The following is a 17,836-nucleotide window of genomic DNA, read 5'->3' as shown; positions in this document are numbered from 1 at the left end:
AAAGAGAGAGAGAGGGGGGTGTAGGATGTGATCTAAAAATTGGGTAAACTTCCCCTTTAAAAAAAAATAAAGAAACCTCAGTTGGATTGTGGAGGAAAACTAGCCCTGGCCAAGGTCCAGGGATGAAGGCCATTCTGATTCTATGGAACAATGAGCCATTCTGAAATAACACGCTGGTCTCATAAAACCACAAGCAATTCTGGGTTTTGCTGGATTTTATAGAGCATCACTAAAAAAAGGGAACTGGGAAAAAAGTAATCAAGGACCAAATCATGGTGAAGCTTAACATTCAATCCTGTAGGTGGCACTGAAATTCTTACAGGGAAGAATGAGGTGGTAATGTCTTTGCCTGAACAAGTTAGAACCCAAAACCTGAGAGTTGTTTCTAAAATACTCGCTGTTCTTGCAGAGAACCTAGGCATGGTTCCCAGGTCCCACATGATAGCTCACAAGTGCCTGCAACTCCAATGCCAGGGTATCTGATGCCCTCTCTAACTAGAAAATTGCACCCATGTGTTGCATATACATGCATTCAGGGAAACACTCAGGAACATAAAACAAAAATCTACTTCTAAAAGGTAAGACATATAACCAAATGAAGAGAGAAGTAAGCCAAGAGTGTAAGGTAATTTTTCCAGAAATCCTAGGAGAGATGATAAAGGCCTACTACAAAGAGGGCGGATGCAACAAACCTAAAAGAGAAGTGGACAAACACAAGCTCTATTTAAAGAGCTTAATCTGTAGGTTTTATCTGTGGAATGAAGGAGTGGGAAGAATCAAAGGGGATTCCTAACTTGCATGACTGATTAAAGAGCCAAGACAGTGAGGGAGACAAAGAAGAACTGAGAAGGTAACAGCTTAGGGAGAAGATGACGATTCAGTTTTCAACATGTTGCCTCTGCGATGCCTGTAGGACATCCAGGTGCTGCTCTGAACGGGCAGTTGGATGCACAGGTAAGAAGATCAGGGGGCAGGTTGAGACTGGAGGTAGGATTGGGAGTCATCAGTAAATAGGCAATAGTTGAAGCTATAAAAATAGATCAGGAAAAGCTTGGGGAAACGTGACAAATGCAAATTTCGAGCATGAGCTGTGTACAGTTTGTGTAGTCCTAGGAACAGTCCGACCGTGGAAAGTCAGAGTAAAGAATTCTCAGGACAGAATGTCAAATGTAGTAGACACTTCATTTCAGATAAGGACTTTGAAATCCTCAGTGTTTTGGCAGCAACAAGGTCCTATCTGACAGTGAAATGAATAATAAGATAAGGAATGAGAGGACTATCAATTGTAAAGATATACCAAACGGGGAAAAGAGTACTTCATGTGGCCTTTTTATCTAATAAAAGGGGGAGGGAGAAGGTTGGGTTTAGAAGCGAAAAGGAAAAGCCTTCATTATGTCTGTTCACTCAAGAGAAATAACCAAGTTAAAAATACAGAGAAGATTGAGGTTGTTGAAGCAATGCTGCCCTCCACTCACAGGGGCAAAAGGTCAAAGTCACTGGGGCAAGGTGGGGGAGGTGGGTGCCTCTTCTTCCTTCTGGTTGATTTGCAGTGGATTATCTTGATGTTTTCTTTTCATAACTTCTAGTTTCCAGTAGTAGGACACTTCTTTCCCATTCCTATACCCCCACTCCCTGTTTTGGAAACTGATTGCTGATAGTTCCTTCTGTATAAACTGACCAGAACTCATTCCATTACCTGCAAGAGATTCTCACATTTTCTACAAACAGATTAGATTAGAGAGAGGGCAGGGCCTGGTGGCAATGATTTAGATTAGAAGCCAGTATCCGGTGAGGATGGATTTAGATCAGAGGACAGTACCTGTCGAGCATGGATCCATTAGCCGTGAGAGACCTCAGGCCTTTCTAAAATGATTGGGTATAAAATGTTGTATTAAAGACAGTACTCTAACTTTCGAACACTCTATCCCAAATGGAACATCTTCATCAAAGCCTTCCCTTCTGGGCTTAAGGGACTATGCAGAAGAGGAGGTGAAAAGATGGGAAGAACCAAGGGGGAGGGATGAAATCAAGGAAATAGTGTCTTCAAATGTAACACCCTGGGACAGACACCCAGATGAGCCCACAGAGACGCTGACAGCTTGTACATTTCTCAGCCAGATGGAGTCCCACTGCTGAGACAGGATGGGACACGAGCCCCCACCCCTAACCCAGAAGCTATCTGCAGTTGACAACCACTTGCAAAGGAAAATTAAGTTTTCTTCCACGGTGTCTCACTCGATATATAAACCACACTTAAGGATAGGCCTCATGCCTGGCAGTAGACAGCCAATACAGAGCACACTCAGTAGTGGTTCTATAGATTTTTTTTTACTACATATTGCTTTCTTTGGACATTAAAAAAAAATCTTACTGGTGCTTGTATGTTATGGTTTCTAGTTTTGTGTTTTTTATACATTTTGTTTTTAGTATTATTATTATTATTATTAGCATTATTATTTGTGAGGTAACTATACATCCCATGCTTTCCAATCCCAGGAACTAGAATGTTAACATAGCTAGGAAAGCTGACCTCTCGGCATTTCCTGTTGCATGTGGTAGACCATGATGTCTAGAAGTTCACTGCTAACTTTAAAGAATCAAATCAAGATTCTGAACTGACTAGAGTAGCATTGTCCATACTGGTTTATGTTCTGTCTTAATGAGGACAGGATCTATATTTGAAAAATGCTTTACCTAGAAGCATAATTAATAAAAACTCAGAGACAGATATTGGGGTTCAACCTGAAGACCAGAAAGCAAAGCAACCAGTCATGATTCTTACTACAGCCTCAGTCTGAAAATGGCGATTCTGTCTCCAGGGAACTCAGAATGAGACTGAGACTGAGAGCTGTCTCTTCCTCTCTTATATTCCTCTCTAGTTCTGGGATTAAGGGCGTGCACCACTACTGCCTGGTTTCTATAGCAACTAGGGTGGCTACTGGGATTAAAGGTGCATGTCATTGTGGCTACTGGGATTTAAGGTCTGTATCATTGTGGCTGCTGGGGTTAAAGTTATGTGTCACTGTTCTCTGGCCTGTAAGGCTGGCCAGTGTGGCTGTTTTTACTTTTCTGATCCTCAGGCAAACTTTATTTATTAAAATACAAATGAAATGCCGCTGCACCTCGACGTTATGGATTCTCAAATAATATAAGTATACTAAGTGATCTCAAAGCCCCTACAATAAACAAAGTTGAACTTCAACTATGAATGGTGGTGCATGCCTTTCGTCTCAGCATTCTGAAGGTCGAGGCAGGAGGATGTAGATGTCGGAAAAGCAGGCATAGCAAACAGGTCTAAACATCAGGCATGGTGGGAGGTATAAAACTATTTCTCTTCTCTTTCACACGAATTCCTGTGAAAAAGACTCTAAAAACATAAAGCTATTTACCTCAACCCAAAGAACTCATATTATAAAATCTGACTTAAGAGGTAAGGGAAAACTACAGCGCCAGGTGGCTAGGAAACAGAGGCACCAGAAGGAACTCGCGGATTGTCTAAGATTTGGTGCCAAATTCGCCAGCCACTGGGTCCCTTCTCCAGGTTTATGCAGTCAAGAACCTGCATCCATGCTCCCAGTCTCTTGCAAGTGAGCTGCAGGGCTGAAACAGGATGTACAGGTGTACTAAAGAACAATTTAAGCTCGAGACTGGAACAATAAAATAAAGGTAACATTCATATCTGGCCAATAGCGCTCTTCAACCTGTTCCCGGGCCTCCTGGAGTGCAGCAATCAGAATAAGACTGCAGAGGTCTCCTGGTGAGAAATGACCAGTGTGGTCAGAGCAGATGCCTCGAGGGCAACTGGCCGGGTAGGACATCAGTCACACAAAGTCTCTCTGAGTGACAGTTTCATGCTTTTGTTTTGTTTTGCTTCTTAGTTTGTTTTGGAAACTCCCTGTGACTCAGGTTTTCTAGACCTCATTATATATTCCAGACTGGGATCACTCATGGGCATCCTCCTGTAACAGCATTCCATAACTGGAATTAGAGGCCTGAGAAGCCATTCCCAGGTTGACACCTTATTCTTAAATTTAATTTCTAAGCTCAAGAGACAGAGATGAAACAAACACCTAAGAACTGGCTTCCAAGCAATGCGTGTAGCTAAAGTACAGTAGGAACCCGGCTTGTAATCTGTCAGGCTAAGGGAATATTTGAGATAAGGACAGGGAATCATTGGGAAGGTGCCTGGGAGTGCAATACAGTAATCTACAGCCCTGTATAATCTAACTGCTCACGTTAAAGCACAGTTTGTTCCCATGGCCAAAACTGAAGACCTAGAGGTGCAGTTCTCAACCCGTGGGTTTCAATTCCTTTGGGGGTTGAATGACCATTACACAGGGATCACCTAAGACCATATGAAACATCAGACATTTACATTTTAATTCATAATAGTAGCATAGTTACAGTTACGAAGAAGCAACAAGATAATGATGGTTCGGGGTCACCACGACATGAGGAAGCGTATTAAAGGGCCTCAGCATTAGCAAGGTTGAGAACCACTGAGCGCTGGATTAAGCTCTCAGAGAAAGGATTATGAAGAAGGTATTGTGGAAGACAGCAACAATGTGCTCGCTGGAAGTACGGAAAACCCCAAACAGAACAAAACCCAACCCTTACAAAATTTAATCTTGTGCCCTAATCCTCGGCATCTTTGTCTCATTCAAAACTTGGACGCTCTTGAAGCGATACAGTTTTGAATGCGCCATAATTAAATATTGGGGGAGCGCGTGAAAGAAAAGCATTCCCTTGCTCTTTGCCAAAATTGTGTGATGTTCTAAAATGTAATTAAAAATTAGAAATGCCAGCAGCTTCTGACTGTTTCGTGTTGCCTTCGTCTGATCCCATTTCTATGGATTCTTGGGCCTCTTTTTCAGCTAGTCGGGATTTGGAGCCAGGTTAGCATGCAGAGTGACTCATAAACAGATAGGACTTCAGAAGCACACACTTGGGAGACGACGGAGCTTTTCCTAGGGTCATTCCCGTTCTCCAGCCTTAGAAAATGGTCACCTCATTGCTCTTCAGACCCCATCCACAATCCTCATTCATGTTTGCGGTCAGAACACCCCTCTGATCCTGCCCAGGGAAGTTCTGGAACACTTACACCATGGAAATTGTTTCCTATTTTGTTCTCAGAGCCTGGAACCACATCAAAAGTTCCTTGGAGGTTATTCAGGTCGAGATCAGTTTTAGGGAAGGAATTTGCTTGTCGCATATCTGCCTGACACGTTTTGAGTGCAGCAGGCCTGCTCTTTCTGCACGGACTTTTGGAAAATTCAAAGTTATTTCAGACGTAGCTATTAATTGCCATAGCAAGACATTCATTCTGATGAACGTTTATGTGAAATCAATTTTGAGTGTCGAAACTGCCCGTGTTAAAAGCTGCAATGCTAGTTTCATGATGTAACTGAAAAGAATTTTCCACTTGTTTGGAAAGTCTGAAAAGTCATAGGTCAAAACTAATCAAGCTGAAATGTGGCATTTCATATATTTACCTGGCAGAGGAAATATCATGATCGTGAAGGTGGTTTTCCCAGGGTGAGCACCATATTGAACTCCGGATAGGCTGAGCCCTGTGATTTCTCCAAATGCAGGGAACTCAAATGCATTGATTTGTGGTAGGGAGGGATTGCATTCATGCTCTAGCCTGGATAACATAAAGTAAACATGGCATTTCTGCACATTCTAAAATGTCTAAACATAAAAATAAAGGGAGACCTACGATTGCAAACTGAGAGATGTCTCAACATATTTTAAAAAAATCTATGGAAGAATAGAAGTTATGTCCAGGATGCAAAGGACAAAACCTCTGTTCTCCTACACTGAGTCAGGCACCAAGGAACTGATCTCCTGTGGGGTTTTTATATCCCCGCCACATGAAGTTCCACTCCCCAATTATCCTAAGTACCACAGTTAGCAGATTTACCTATCAATTACTATTAAAAGACTAGTTTTTACCTGAAAATAAAGTCGGAAGTCCACAACTGTGACTGCCATATTCTAGCCTAGATCATTGCTGTAGTAAATCTTTATTATAAGATGTGCTAAATGGTAAGACTTTATTCTGTTCAACAATGCTATCACCCTTGATAGGCTATCATGATTTGTGAAGATCAGTTGTCCTTTTGTTTCGTCTGAATTTAAAATATAGTTCACAGCAGCAAATTTAGGAAATAGGCAAAGGAAAGAGGTAAAAACGGCTCACTTTGCATTAAAGAGGGCAAAAGATTTGTCATTTAATACTCCTAATTAAATACTGCCAGCATTTACCAAATCATATGTGTGTATGCCATTAACTGTATTATTAACCACATTATATGCCACCTTGCTAGGCAGACCCATCTACTGCCCCCTGTAGCAAACACAGAGCAGCGTTAGATGTGCAGCTTAGTGTTAGTCCCTGGCAGAGGTGACCTGTGTGCCAGTGTGTCCGGGCCCTTTGTCCTGATTTCGAGGTCTAAATCTTTCATTGAGGATTTCTTACAGCTTCCTTACACTGTTTATTGCCATTGCTAATAGGCAACCTAACGTTTGTGTCGCTAGCTGCTCTCTTTCAAAGCAATGCTACACTTGACACATCAGTTGGGTTTTAGCAACCCCAAACGGTCCTCTGACCTTTGGGAGGATCCCAACTTGACTTGTTTCCACACGAGATCAAAGGAAAGGACTTTTTACTATACAGGTATCAAGCATCCTTTTTGGCATACCATTTCCAACCCTTAAATATGTGTCTAAATTACTTTTTCTCCACTCTCGAGACTGAAACTATAACAAGACGAGATTTTTGACATCTGGAGACAGCAGTTTGAAGGTCGGGTGCTGGTTTTGACAAATAAGTTCAAAGAAATAATGGGCATGGAAACAGATTCTCGGGCCTACCATAAATTAGCACCGGTCTTCTTAATGTACTTGGGAACTATTTATTACGTGGAAACAACGTGACGCCTGACCTTGTAGATCTGGTCCCAGACAATGTCTTTGAAGTCACTTCATTCTTGTTCCTACTTCAAGCATCTTAGACATGTGTCTTTATATAGTCCTCTTGAGGGTAGGGACCATATCTGAATTCCTCCATGTGTTTCCTAGCGCAGAGAGCGCTGAATATAGTAAGATAGGTTTTACATGGAGGAGGGAGTCGTTAGGAACTTGTATATGAAATCCTATGTTATTTTCTTGCTCTTTTGCTTTTTCATTGCAGAAAGATTGCATGAATTCTTGTTCTTCTAAAAGTTTAAAAATAAGTATATACAATAAAGCTAAAAGCCTTCCCATGGATTGTTGACATTTTCAATGTGGTACCTAGCTGTTTGTCTATTTGTTGTTGGTTTTGGTTTTTGGTTTTGTTTTTTTAGACAGGGTTTCTCTGTATGTAGGTCTAGCTCTTCTGGAACTGACTCTATAGACTGGTTTCAAACTCACAGAGATCTCCCTGCCTCTTCCTCCTGAGTGCTGGGACTAAAGGCGTGTGCCACCATGCCCAGCCTATAGCTCCATTTTCAACTTACATTCTTTTTTCTTTTTTCTTTTTTTTTTTTTTTTTTTTGATTTTTCGAGACAGGGTTTCTCGGTAGCTTTTTGGTTCCTGTCCTGGAACTAGACCAGGCTGGCCTCGAACTCACAGATATCCACCTGCCTCTGCTTCCTGAATGCTGAGATTAAAGGCGTGTGCCACCACCGCCCGGCTTTAACTTACATTCTTGATTTTAATACAATTTATTTTAAAATGTTGGGCTTTCAACACTTAGAGTGAAGGTGGTTTTCCCGGGGTGAGCACCATCCATTGAACTCCGGATAGGCTGACCCCTGTGATTTCTCCAAATGAAGATATTTATATAGCACTGGATGCAATTTAGAATTCCTTTATTTCTACACAAAAATTTTAAGAAGGAAAGAGATGTATGAAATGCTTTTTAATCTGCAGAATAAGCATTGTACTTTCCATCACAGTAATGAACATTGCATATATTAACCTACATTTTAAAATATTTATAATTCAATGGCTTTGTTTATTTTATGCATATGTCTATATGTGCTTGTGCATATGTGTGTCAGTCAGCAAACACATGTGGAAGTCAGTTGTCTCCTCCCATTATGTGGGTTTTGGGGAAATAAATTCAGGATGTCAGACTTGGTGGCAATCTCCTTTACCCACTGAGCCATCTTGCAGGCCCCTTTAACCCAAATTTTTCAATCAAGTTACAGAAATAATAGCATTGAAGGTTGCTCCCCATCAAGAAACTTTCTTCCTTAATGTAGGTATAAACATAATAATACAATTTAAAATATTCTTGGCAATTTAACAAACTTTGAGCACGTGATTAATTCCAGATTCTGTCCCAAACCCTCTGCATTCAGAACTCTGAGCTCTGAAAATGGGCAAGCGAGCCCCACTGATGTGTTCAGTTCAGTGTGTTACCCCATAATCCCAATCTGCCTCCACCCACTCGTGACGCACCTCAACTCCTGGACGTCTGATGGTGTGACTTCAGGCATACTTGGGACAAGCCGTTCCAGGGAACTCAGTGATTACTGAGTTAATTCAGGACAGGGCACCACCTGGTTGATGTAAACACACACACTGCAGCTCCCAGACACTGGTCTTGCTCACTCATTTGCGTTGTTCTGTCCGGCACATGTTTTTAGACACACATCTGCACAGCCCTTTGCAGACTTAGTCTCTCCTCTCCATACTGATGGCCACTGGGCTTCCAAAGCCTAGGCTCCAATGATCTGGGCCATTTGGTGAAACAGGACCTTTTCTTCAGCATTTACTTATAGTTTGTTTGCAGACCATGGAACTCGGTCAGATAACTTTACCCTTTAATCCATGAGCTTCGATAAACTATATCTGCAGTCAAGCAGAAAGCAAAGTTTATGGGTTTTCCCCACAAGGCTTCTTGGCCCTGGTAACTCATGCGGCTTGATCAGAATGCCTATCCATCAGTAGGGTACACAAGCCATGTGTAACAGGAGCCCTCAGCCCAAACCAGAGGCTCACTATCAAAGCACAATCTTATTCAGTCCCTATTCTCCTCCTGCTCCTGGTAGACCCTGATTCAAGACAAATGCCTTATCAAATCTGCTGTATAAATATCCTGTTGACAATCAGGATGAGAACAGGATTAGAATTGTTCCCTAGATGTTGGGTTATAGAGAAATTAGGGAAAGATATCCCTGGCTGGCATGTATCTGTGAGGAGCAGAAGGAAAGCCGGACAGGAGAGTCATCTTTCTGAAGGACAGTGAGGGTTTCAGAGAGCACAGCTGGACCTGGGACTTAGACTGTGAACATTGGCTGTGGTTATGGCTCTGAGTGCTTAGCATGTACTAGATCCTGGGTTCCGTTATAAGAACAGACACATACACTCATGCACACACACATACACAGATGCACACACACATGCACTCCACATCACAGATACTAAAGCTGGGGAAAGATGAGGATCACTGCCATTGCTCTTATTCTGTTTCCTCAAGTGCTCCACCCTCTACACACACACACACACACACAGTGGAAAAGACTGTGTGGGGAGAAAAAAGAAGCAAAGCTCTTAACAAAGAATATTTTCATTTTGGCTAGAATGGATCAAGTCATGGTTAATTTTGAGAGTCGACTTTTTCATACTTACGGAGAAACAGCTCATACAGAAAGCCCACCCCACCAACCACCAGTACTTTATGTTCTCAAATGATCGTGGTTATTTTCCTATTGACTCTTTGTTTGTCTGTTTTTGTTTTTTGAAACAGGGTTTCTCTCTGGGTAGCTTTGACTGCCCCGGATCTCACTCTGTAGACCAGGCTGGCTTCAAACTCACAGAGATCCGCCAGCTTCTGCCTCCCAATGCTAGAATTAAAGGTGTGAGCCACCACAGCCTGGCCCTGTATTGATCCTTAGCATGTATTTAGAGTTTGATGTGCAACCCTCAATTGCACAGCAACTCTAATCAACTGTGAAGATCTGATGTGCTATATCTTTTTTATTGGTCCATGAGTCATTGGTGCCTCATTAACCCGGTGAAGAATTCCTCACCTGCAGCCGGTAGATCATTATGGAGCTTAGTTATTTGGTCTTGCAGGAGATGTTTTTAATGTTTTATCTTAATTATTGATAGACTATGGAAAAGCTTTATCATTTTTAAACATCAGCTTTAGAATATATGATCATTTTTAGGAGACTCATTTGAGTTTTCAGAACAAATGCTTGTACATTTCTACATAATGCTTTGGCAATTTCCTGTAATGAAATATTTTATAATGTTGAAGTGGTTTTCTGTCCTGAAGTAAATTGTATTGCTAGTAGTGTGGCATATACTATTACAGGGTATCTTAATGGATTTAATCCACATAGCTGTTTTGAGGGAATTTTCACATGTATAGATTTATTGGTAAATTGAAAATGCAATAATTCTCTTTATTTGTCTCCATTCAGGATTTAGTATCAAATCAGTAGCGACTTTACAAAAAAAGATTCGGAAACACAATCTTTTATTATTCCCTAAAAAAATACTTTCCAAAATCAAAGCAAAGTGAACCAAGTGTGGTAGGCCCATTCACTGACCTGGGCATTCAGGAGTCCATTTCAAACAACGTCTGAGGAACATTAGTAAGTCAGGAGCATTAATTAGCCTACCCTTGCGAAACTGCTGGGAGAGCCCGTTCTCATCTCCCTTTCTCCGAGACTAACATCAGCTGTCTAAAATCAGAAGTAAATTAACAAGTTTCCTACTGAGACAACACAAAACGCCGACCCTACCTTTCGGTGAAATCTATTTATCTCAGAGATACTAAAGTACATATTTTTGAATATCCTACCTACCCATCTACTTAAGTGTAGCAAATACATCAGCCCCAAGTATTAAAATAATGTTTAAATCACTCTAGCCTTGTGTGTTATGATAGACTTGCTCTCATTTTACATGTAATTAGCATATAGACCACCATGGTAATTGCAGAAACCAAACAAGATAAAATCATATCTAAAAATTGCCTTCATTTTGGCTGCAGAACATTGGAATGATATTATTTCAAGATTGCATGCCATATTTATGCTTTAATGTTTCCTTATATAAACTTTTAGAATGTTGTTCACAAATGTTATGTGAGAACCCTCCCCTTCAAACTACAGAGAATCTTCAGGAAAGCACTGGTCTCTACACAGGCCTATCATTCGTGAGTGCTGATGTAATCTCCTGGGAGTAGAAGGACCTAGAAGAAGCATCTCCCTGGAGATCTGGAAAGTCAGCCCAAGCTTAATGGCAAGCTGAGCCTGAATCACAACCCACAGAGTTTCTTTGTCACAACTGAATGTTTTCACTGCCCTTCCTAAGAGTCACCTGATCCTAGAGCCTGAGAGAGGAAAAGTCAACCATTCTCACAGAAAGAGATTCACACCCCGGATTTAGCTAGGGCTACTGGTTTTGAAATACACTACTGGCAACTTTTTCCTCAACTCTAACATCTTTCTTCTTTGTCCGTTTCCTTAAAATCATGCACATTGATTATGTTCTTTTTTTTTTTAAAGTCAAGATGAAAAGTTAATAGGATCTTGGGGTAACCCTGACCAAGGAAGTGAAAGATCTATTTGACAAGAACTTCAAGTCTTTGAAGAAAGAAATAGAAGAGGACACCAGAAAATGGAAGGATCTCCCTTGCTCTTGGATTGGGAGGATCAACATAGTAAAAATGGCAATTCTACCAAAAGCAATCTATAGATTCAATGCAATCCCCATCAAAATCCCATCAAAATTCTTCACAGATCTGGAGAAGACAATAATCAACTTTATATGGAAAAACAAAAAACCCAGGATAGCCAAAACAATCTTATACAATAAAGGAACGTCTGGAGGCATTACCATCCCTGACTTCAAACTCTATTACAGAGCTACAGTATTGAAAACAGCTTGGTATTGGCATAAAAACAGAGAAGTCGACCAATGGAATCGAATAGAAGACCCTGACTTTAACCCACAAACATATGAACACCTGATTTTCGATAAAGGAGCTAAAAGTATACAATGGAAAAAAGAGAGCATCTTCAACAAATTGTGCTGGCAAAACTGGATGTCAATCTGTAGAAGAATGAAAATAGACCCATATCTATCACCATGCACAAAACTCAAGTCCAAGTGGGTGAAAGACCTCAATATCAGTCCAAACACACTGAACCTGATTGAAGAGAAAGTGGGAAGTACTCTACAACACGTGGGCACAGGAGACCACTTCCTACGTATAACCCCAGCAGCACAGACAGTAAGGGCCTCATTGAATAAATGGGACCTCCTGAGACTGAGAAGCTTCTGTAAAGCAAAGGACACTGTCGCTAAGACAGAAAGGCAACCCACTGACTGGGAGAAGATCTTCACCAACCCCACAACTGACAAAGGTCTGATCTCCAAAATATATAAAGAACTCAAGAAACTAGACCGTAAAAGGCTAATCAACCCAATTATAAAATGGGGCACTGAGTTGAACAGAGATCTCTCAACAGAAGAAGTTCAAATGGCCAAAAGACACCTAAGGTCATGCTCAACTTCCTTAGCGATCAGGGAAATGCAAATCAAGACAACTTTAAGATACCATCTTACACCTGTCAGAATGGCGAAAATCAAAAACACCAATGATAGCCTTTGCTGGAGAGGTTGTGGAGAAAGGGGTACACTCATCCATTGCTGGTGGGAATGCAAACTTGTGCAACCACTCTGGAAAGCAGTGTGGAGGTTTCTCAGGAAATTTGGGATCAACCTACCCATGGACCCAGCAATACCACTCTTGGGAATATACCCAAGAGAGGCCTTATCACACAACAAAAGTATATGCTCTACTATGTTTATAGCAGCATTGTTTGTAATAGCCAGAACCTGGAAACAACCTAGATGCCCTTCAATTGAAGAATGGATGAAGAAAGTATGGAATATATACATATTAGAGTACTACTCAGCAGTAAAAAACAAGGACTTCTTGAAGTTTGCAGGCAAATGGATGGAAATAGAAAACACCATCCTGAGTGAGGTAAGCCAGACCCAAAAAGAGGAACATGGAATGTTCTCACTCATATTTGGTTTCTAGCCATAAATAAAGGACATTGAACCTATAAGTTGGGTTCTTAGAGAAGCTAAATAAGAAGGAGAACCCAAAGAAAATCCTGAATATTTCTCCTGAATATTAAACTTCATCAGGCGATGAAAGGAGACAGAGACAGAGAACCACATTGGAGCACCGGACTGAAATCTCAAGGTCCAAATCAGGAGCAGAAGGAGAGAGAGCACAAGCAAGGAACTTAGGACTGGGAGGGGTGCACCCATACACTGAGACAATGGGGATCGGGAACTCACCAAGGCCAGCTGGCCTGGGTCTGAAAAAGCCTGGGTCAAAACTGGTCTCGCTGAACATAGCGGACAAGGAGGACTACTGAGACCTCAAGAACAATGGCAACGGGTTTTTGATTCTACTGGACCTATTGGTTTTGTGGGAGCCTAGGCAGTTTCGTGGATGCTCACCTTACTAGACCTGGATGGAGGTGGGTGGTCCTTGGACTTCCCACAGGGCAGAGAACCCTGATTGCTTTTTGGGGAGGGGGACTTGATTGGGGGAGGGGGAGGGAAAGGGGAGGCAGCGGTGGGGAAGAGACAGAAATGTTTAATAAATAAATAAATTAATTAAAAAAAAAAAAAAAGAAAAGTTAATAGGACATATTAAACCCACATGGAATCCTTACATTGAAAAGTAACTCTGTTAACATTTTGGTATAGATCTTTACAAAGTTTCTGTTTCAATGATTTTCTAATGTAGTTTTGTGTACTTAAAGTATGTAGCTATAATATTTATTTCCCAAATACATGGGGTTTCCCCCACCCCATATACAGTTTTGCTTTCAGGAACTGTTTTCATTGTATTCATTCTCTCATATGGGATCAAATGAGATGTGCCTTAATTATTGCATTACTCCTGAAAGAATAGAAAAATCTATGTGACATGGTATACTTCCAGTTGTTATCCAGGAATACTTTCCCGTGTCCCAGGAACTGACATACTATCGATGGACTAGACCTGCATGGCGAACATGATGAAGTTCTCACTTTGCTGTTTGACGTTCAGAGCATCCTCACTAGTGTTGTCCTCCTTTCTATTGTCTGACTTCCCAGGGACCTTACGCCTCCCCAGTTTCTTTCTTGTCCCCTACTTGACTTTCCCAATCCTTTAATTCTGACATGCTGAGTTCTGTTTGCTCGGAGGCAGAAAATAATGATTTAGGCTTCCACCAGGACAATATCTTGCAAAATGTAAATATAAACCATAAATATTGCCTTATGTATGAGTGTGGATATTTACAAAGTAGCCATGAATTACACAAAAAGTAGTAAGTGGCCAAGATAGGGAAAGAGATGGGAAGGAAACTTCTGATTGGAAACTCTTTCGAGTCCATGAATTCTTTAGAATACCATCTACTCAAAATAATGCTTGAACTAAAGGCATATGTGCATACAAACATACATTAAACTTAAAGCATAGGCTAGTTTTCGTAAGTTCCATGATTTACTAACTGTCCAAAGGAATCCAGCTTCTAACCATAACACTGTCATCTTTGGGGTAAGGAATGGAAAAGTACTTTTGTTTTCTCTGAAAATAATGCAACTTGCCATTTTGTTCCATGACAGACTTAAAGTACCAAGTTTGAAACAATGACATAGAAACTCGCAACAGTGTCTGCTCTACTGTAGAGTAATAATGTCAAACCATCAGATACTGCATCTGATCCAATACACACACGCTTACACACACACACACACACACACACACACACACACACACACACGGTGTGAAAGAGGCATTGTGTGGAACATTTCCACAGTCTCACTGGTAACAGAAGGCTCAAAGTGTAAAAAGTGACAGGACTTCTATCCTCAGCTCTGGTCTGCTGTAAAACACAGGTAGCGGCGGTTCCTGTCTGTGCAAATCATCTCTGTGCCATTCAGGCAGCGTCTGTGACGCAGCAGTGCAGTGCATGCATGAACATCAGTCATATTGGTCTATGTGGAGCTCAAATATCTGGAGTTTTGCACCTCTCATTTCTTGTTCTTTGTTTGCAGGTGGTTAAATCGAAGTTATCCAGAGAGCACCACGTTCTCAAGATGAAAAGATCCAAGAACCATACTGTGGAAAAATACTTCAGCAGTCAAAACAAACGGCACCAACAAAATTCTGTCCCAAATGTTCACTCACCATATCATGTCAGAGGGCCAATAAATCAGGTTTGTTCTGAGATCCTGTTCAGCAGGATGTGTGCGAGTCGGCGGTCTGCGCAGGCTCCCTGAAGAAGAGGTGAATTCAGAATTAGAGATAAGCCATTCACCAGGACAATGGTCTGAGAACCGAATGTGCCTCACTCATGCTTTGCAATGACTGCACACTCACCAGTGCAAGCATGCACACCAAAGTACACGGCTTACAAAAAAGTAATGACACCTTTTTCTTAGAACAGAACACACTCAAAAGTGACCTTGAGCATCCAACGTTGGTTTCAGACCCAAGGACAGAACTATAAGGAGATCACTTGAAAGGTGATCACAAACTAGGACCACATGGACCAGATATTGTAGTGCAATGATAATCAGGACAATGGAAATGCAACGATATGGGCAGAGGGGTAATGCCATTCCTGCGCTATCTGCTCCATAGGTACACTAACGTGGGAAGAAGCAATACATTCCACATGGAGGGATATAATGTTTCAGCTCTTTACCAGGAGAGAGCGGGCTATTTGTGGTGGTTTGGGCTTTGAGGATCTAACCCTTATGAAAAACATTTCTTGTGATACTTTTAAGTTCATAATGGAAGGGCAAGAACAGGAGAGATACTCTGCAGGGGGAGTCAAAGGGATTCTCTGCCTGTGATAAGAAGTGATATTGTATTGAACTCTGTGCTCTTGTGAGTTCCACAAACATCCCTCTACGCCAGACTGTGAGCCTTGATGGGGAGCACAGTCTAAGTTGCTGATAGACATAATTTTGAAGTATGGAACAAAATAAAGTCCCCATTGGTTACTTTGTTACTTTTGTGGATACTCTCTCTGAAGAAGCTTTCCCTTGTCCCTTTAGATGTATCTCATCCAAGACAGCGGTTACATTTTAGATATTTTTGCAAAGGACTGCAGATTCTCAAATGTATAAGAATTTTCTATGTACCCACAAATAGTACTATGTGACTAGTATCTGTATTTTTATTTGAACAAATGTGTTTAATTTAAATTAAAGTAGCCTTACAAGAATTTTTATGAAAATTGTGGCATAAGTAGGGAACACACCTATTTCTAGCCTTGAAAACTTTCACTTCTGTCTTTTTAGGTACAAAAAGGGAAATTGCCTTAATATACAATTGTTTTTACGGGATAACATCTTACTGCTAACTATGGTGGGTTTTAAAGAATGAGTTGAGCCTGAGAAGAAGAAGCTGAGAGGCCTAACTCAGTATGTAGCTAAGATTACTCAATGTACAAATACCTCAAATTCATTGCCATAAGAAATGAAACTATTTTGTTCTCTTGACCCGAGTTATCTCGAATGCATATCCACCTCCTTCAAATACTCTATTTTTATATCTATTTTTATAAGAACATAAACATGGATTTCTATTTAACTGTATTAAATTATATTTAAATATGCATATCACTTTGATAAAAACAACATATGCATTTAGAAATAGTTTTTTTGAACATCGGTACCAAATTAACTTAAAAATTACATATTTTCCATACATACATCTATATACAAACATGGTTTTTAGATTTCCAGTTACTTTTTGATGTTATGAAATGCATCAAATTTTAATGCATTGCATATTCCACGACAGTATTACAGTTAATGCTAGCCTTTTGTAACTCACTAGCCATGTCACTGTAAAAACTCTCTGACTTGAGTTAGCCTGGCATTTTCTTCTTCACCACTGAAATAATACTAGACCTTAGAAACAATTGTAATGTATTTTCAATAAATGTCAAACTGGTAATAATCTGTGTTCAGAGAGTATTTTATACTTTCCCTCTTTTAAAAAGATTTTTAGATGTATGTATTTTACTATGTATATGAAAGTTCTGCCTGCATGTATGTATTGATTGTATAAGTACCACATGAGTCCCTGCTATTCATGGAGGTCAGAATTGAGCATTAGATTCTCTGGAACTGGAGTTACAGAGGTTTCTAAGCCACTGTGCAAATGCTGGGAATCAAATCACAGACCTCTGCAAGAACAAGTGCCCTTAGCCACTGCGCCATCTCTCCAGACCCTTAGCTTCCCATCTGCCAGAGTTATACAGCTACATAAAGAGTTCCTACCGGTTGTGAGCCTAGCCTTTAACAGCTGAACCACTGAGACAGCTGGCCAGAGCTAGCAGGAGCTCATTGACTGTGGATTGATAGATGGGGAACCTGCATAGGACCAAACTAGGAATGTGGGTGACAGTTGTGTGGCTGGGCAGTCTGTGGGGCCACTGGCAGTGGGAGCAGGATTTATCCCTGGTGCATGGACTAACATTTTGGAGCCCATTCCCTATGGAGGGATACCTTGCTCGGCTGCGATACGGGAGGGGCGGGGAGGGCTTGGTCCTGCCTCAAGTGATATGACAGACTTCGTTGACTCTCCATGAAAGACCTCATCCTTTCTGAGGAGTGGATGGTGGGTGAGTGGAGGGGGGAGGGGGAAGAAGGAGAGAAAACTGTTGGTGATATATAAAATGAAAGAAAAATGAAAATGAATAAAATAATAAAATAGAGTGCCTACTGGGAAGGTGTACTGTCAACTGGCTTCTCATGGTGGGCATGACAAGCAGAACTAACCACATAGTCCTT

At 41.0% G+C, this 17,836-nt stretch overlaps 1 protein-coding gene and 1 non-coding gene across 3 annotated transcripts in view; both read left to right on the top strand.

The window, feature by feature from the left end:
• Cped1 (cadherin like and PC-esterase domain containing 1) overlaps positions 1-17,026 on the top strand; it is a 295,142-nt gene extending 278,116 nt beyond the window's left edge. For both annotated transcript variants that reach the window (XM_050145850.1, XM_050145851.1), the window contains one exon: positions 15,083-17,026. In XM_050145850.1, coding sequence (XP_050001807.1) covers positions 15,083-15,307 — 225 coding nt within the window. In that variant the 3' untranslated portion in view covers positions 15,308-17,026. The remainder of the gene's footprint in view (positions 1-15,082) is intronic.
• Positions 5,485-5,648, top strand: LOC126503986 (U1 spliceosomal RNA). The gene has a single exon (XR_007592458.1). It is a non-coding gene; the product is annotated as a U1 spliceosomal RNA (small nuclear RNA).
• Positions 17,027-17,836: the final 810 nt, after the last annotated feature.

This window comes from Alexandromys fortis, unplaced genomic scaffold (assembly GCF_014885135.2).
Source record: "Alexandromys fortis isolate MF-2015 unplaced genomic scaffold, M_Fortis_MF-2015_v1.1 scaffold_34, whole genome shotgun sequence".
Classification (NCBI taxonomy): Eukaryota; Metazoa; Chordata; class Mammalia; order Rodentia; family Cricetidae; genus Alexandromys; species Alexandromys fortis.
Note: the sequence above shows the minus strand (reverse complement) of the source record. Positions and strands in the feature narration are given on the sequence as shown.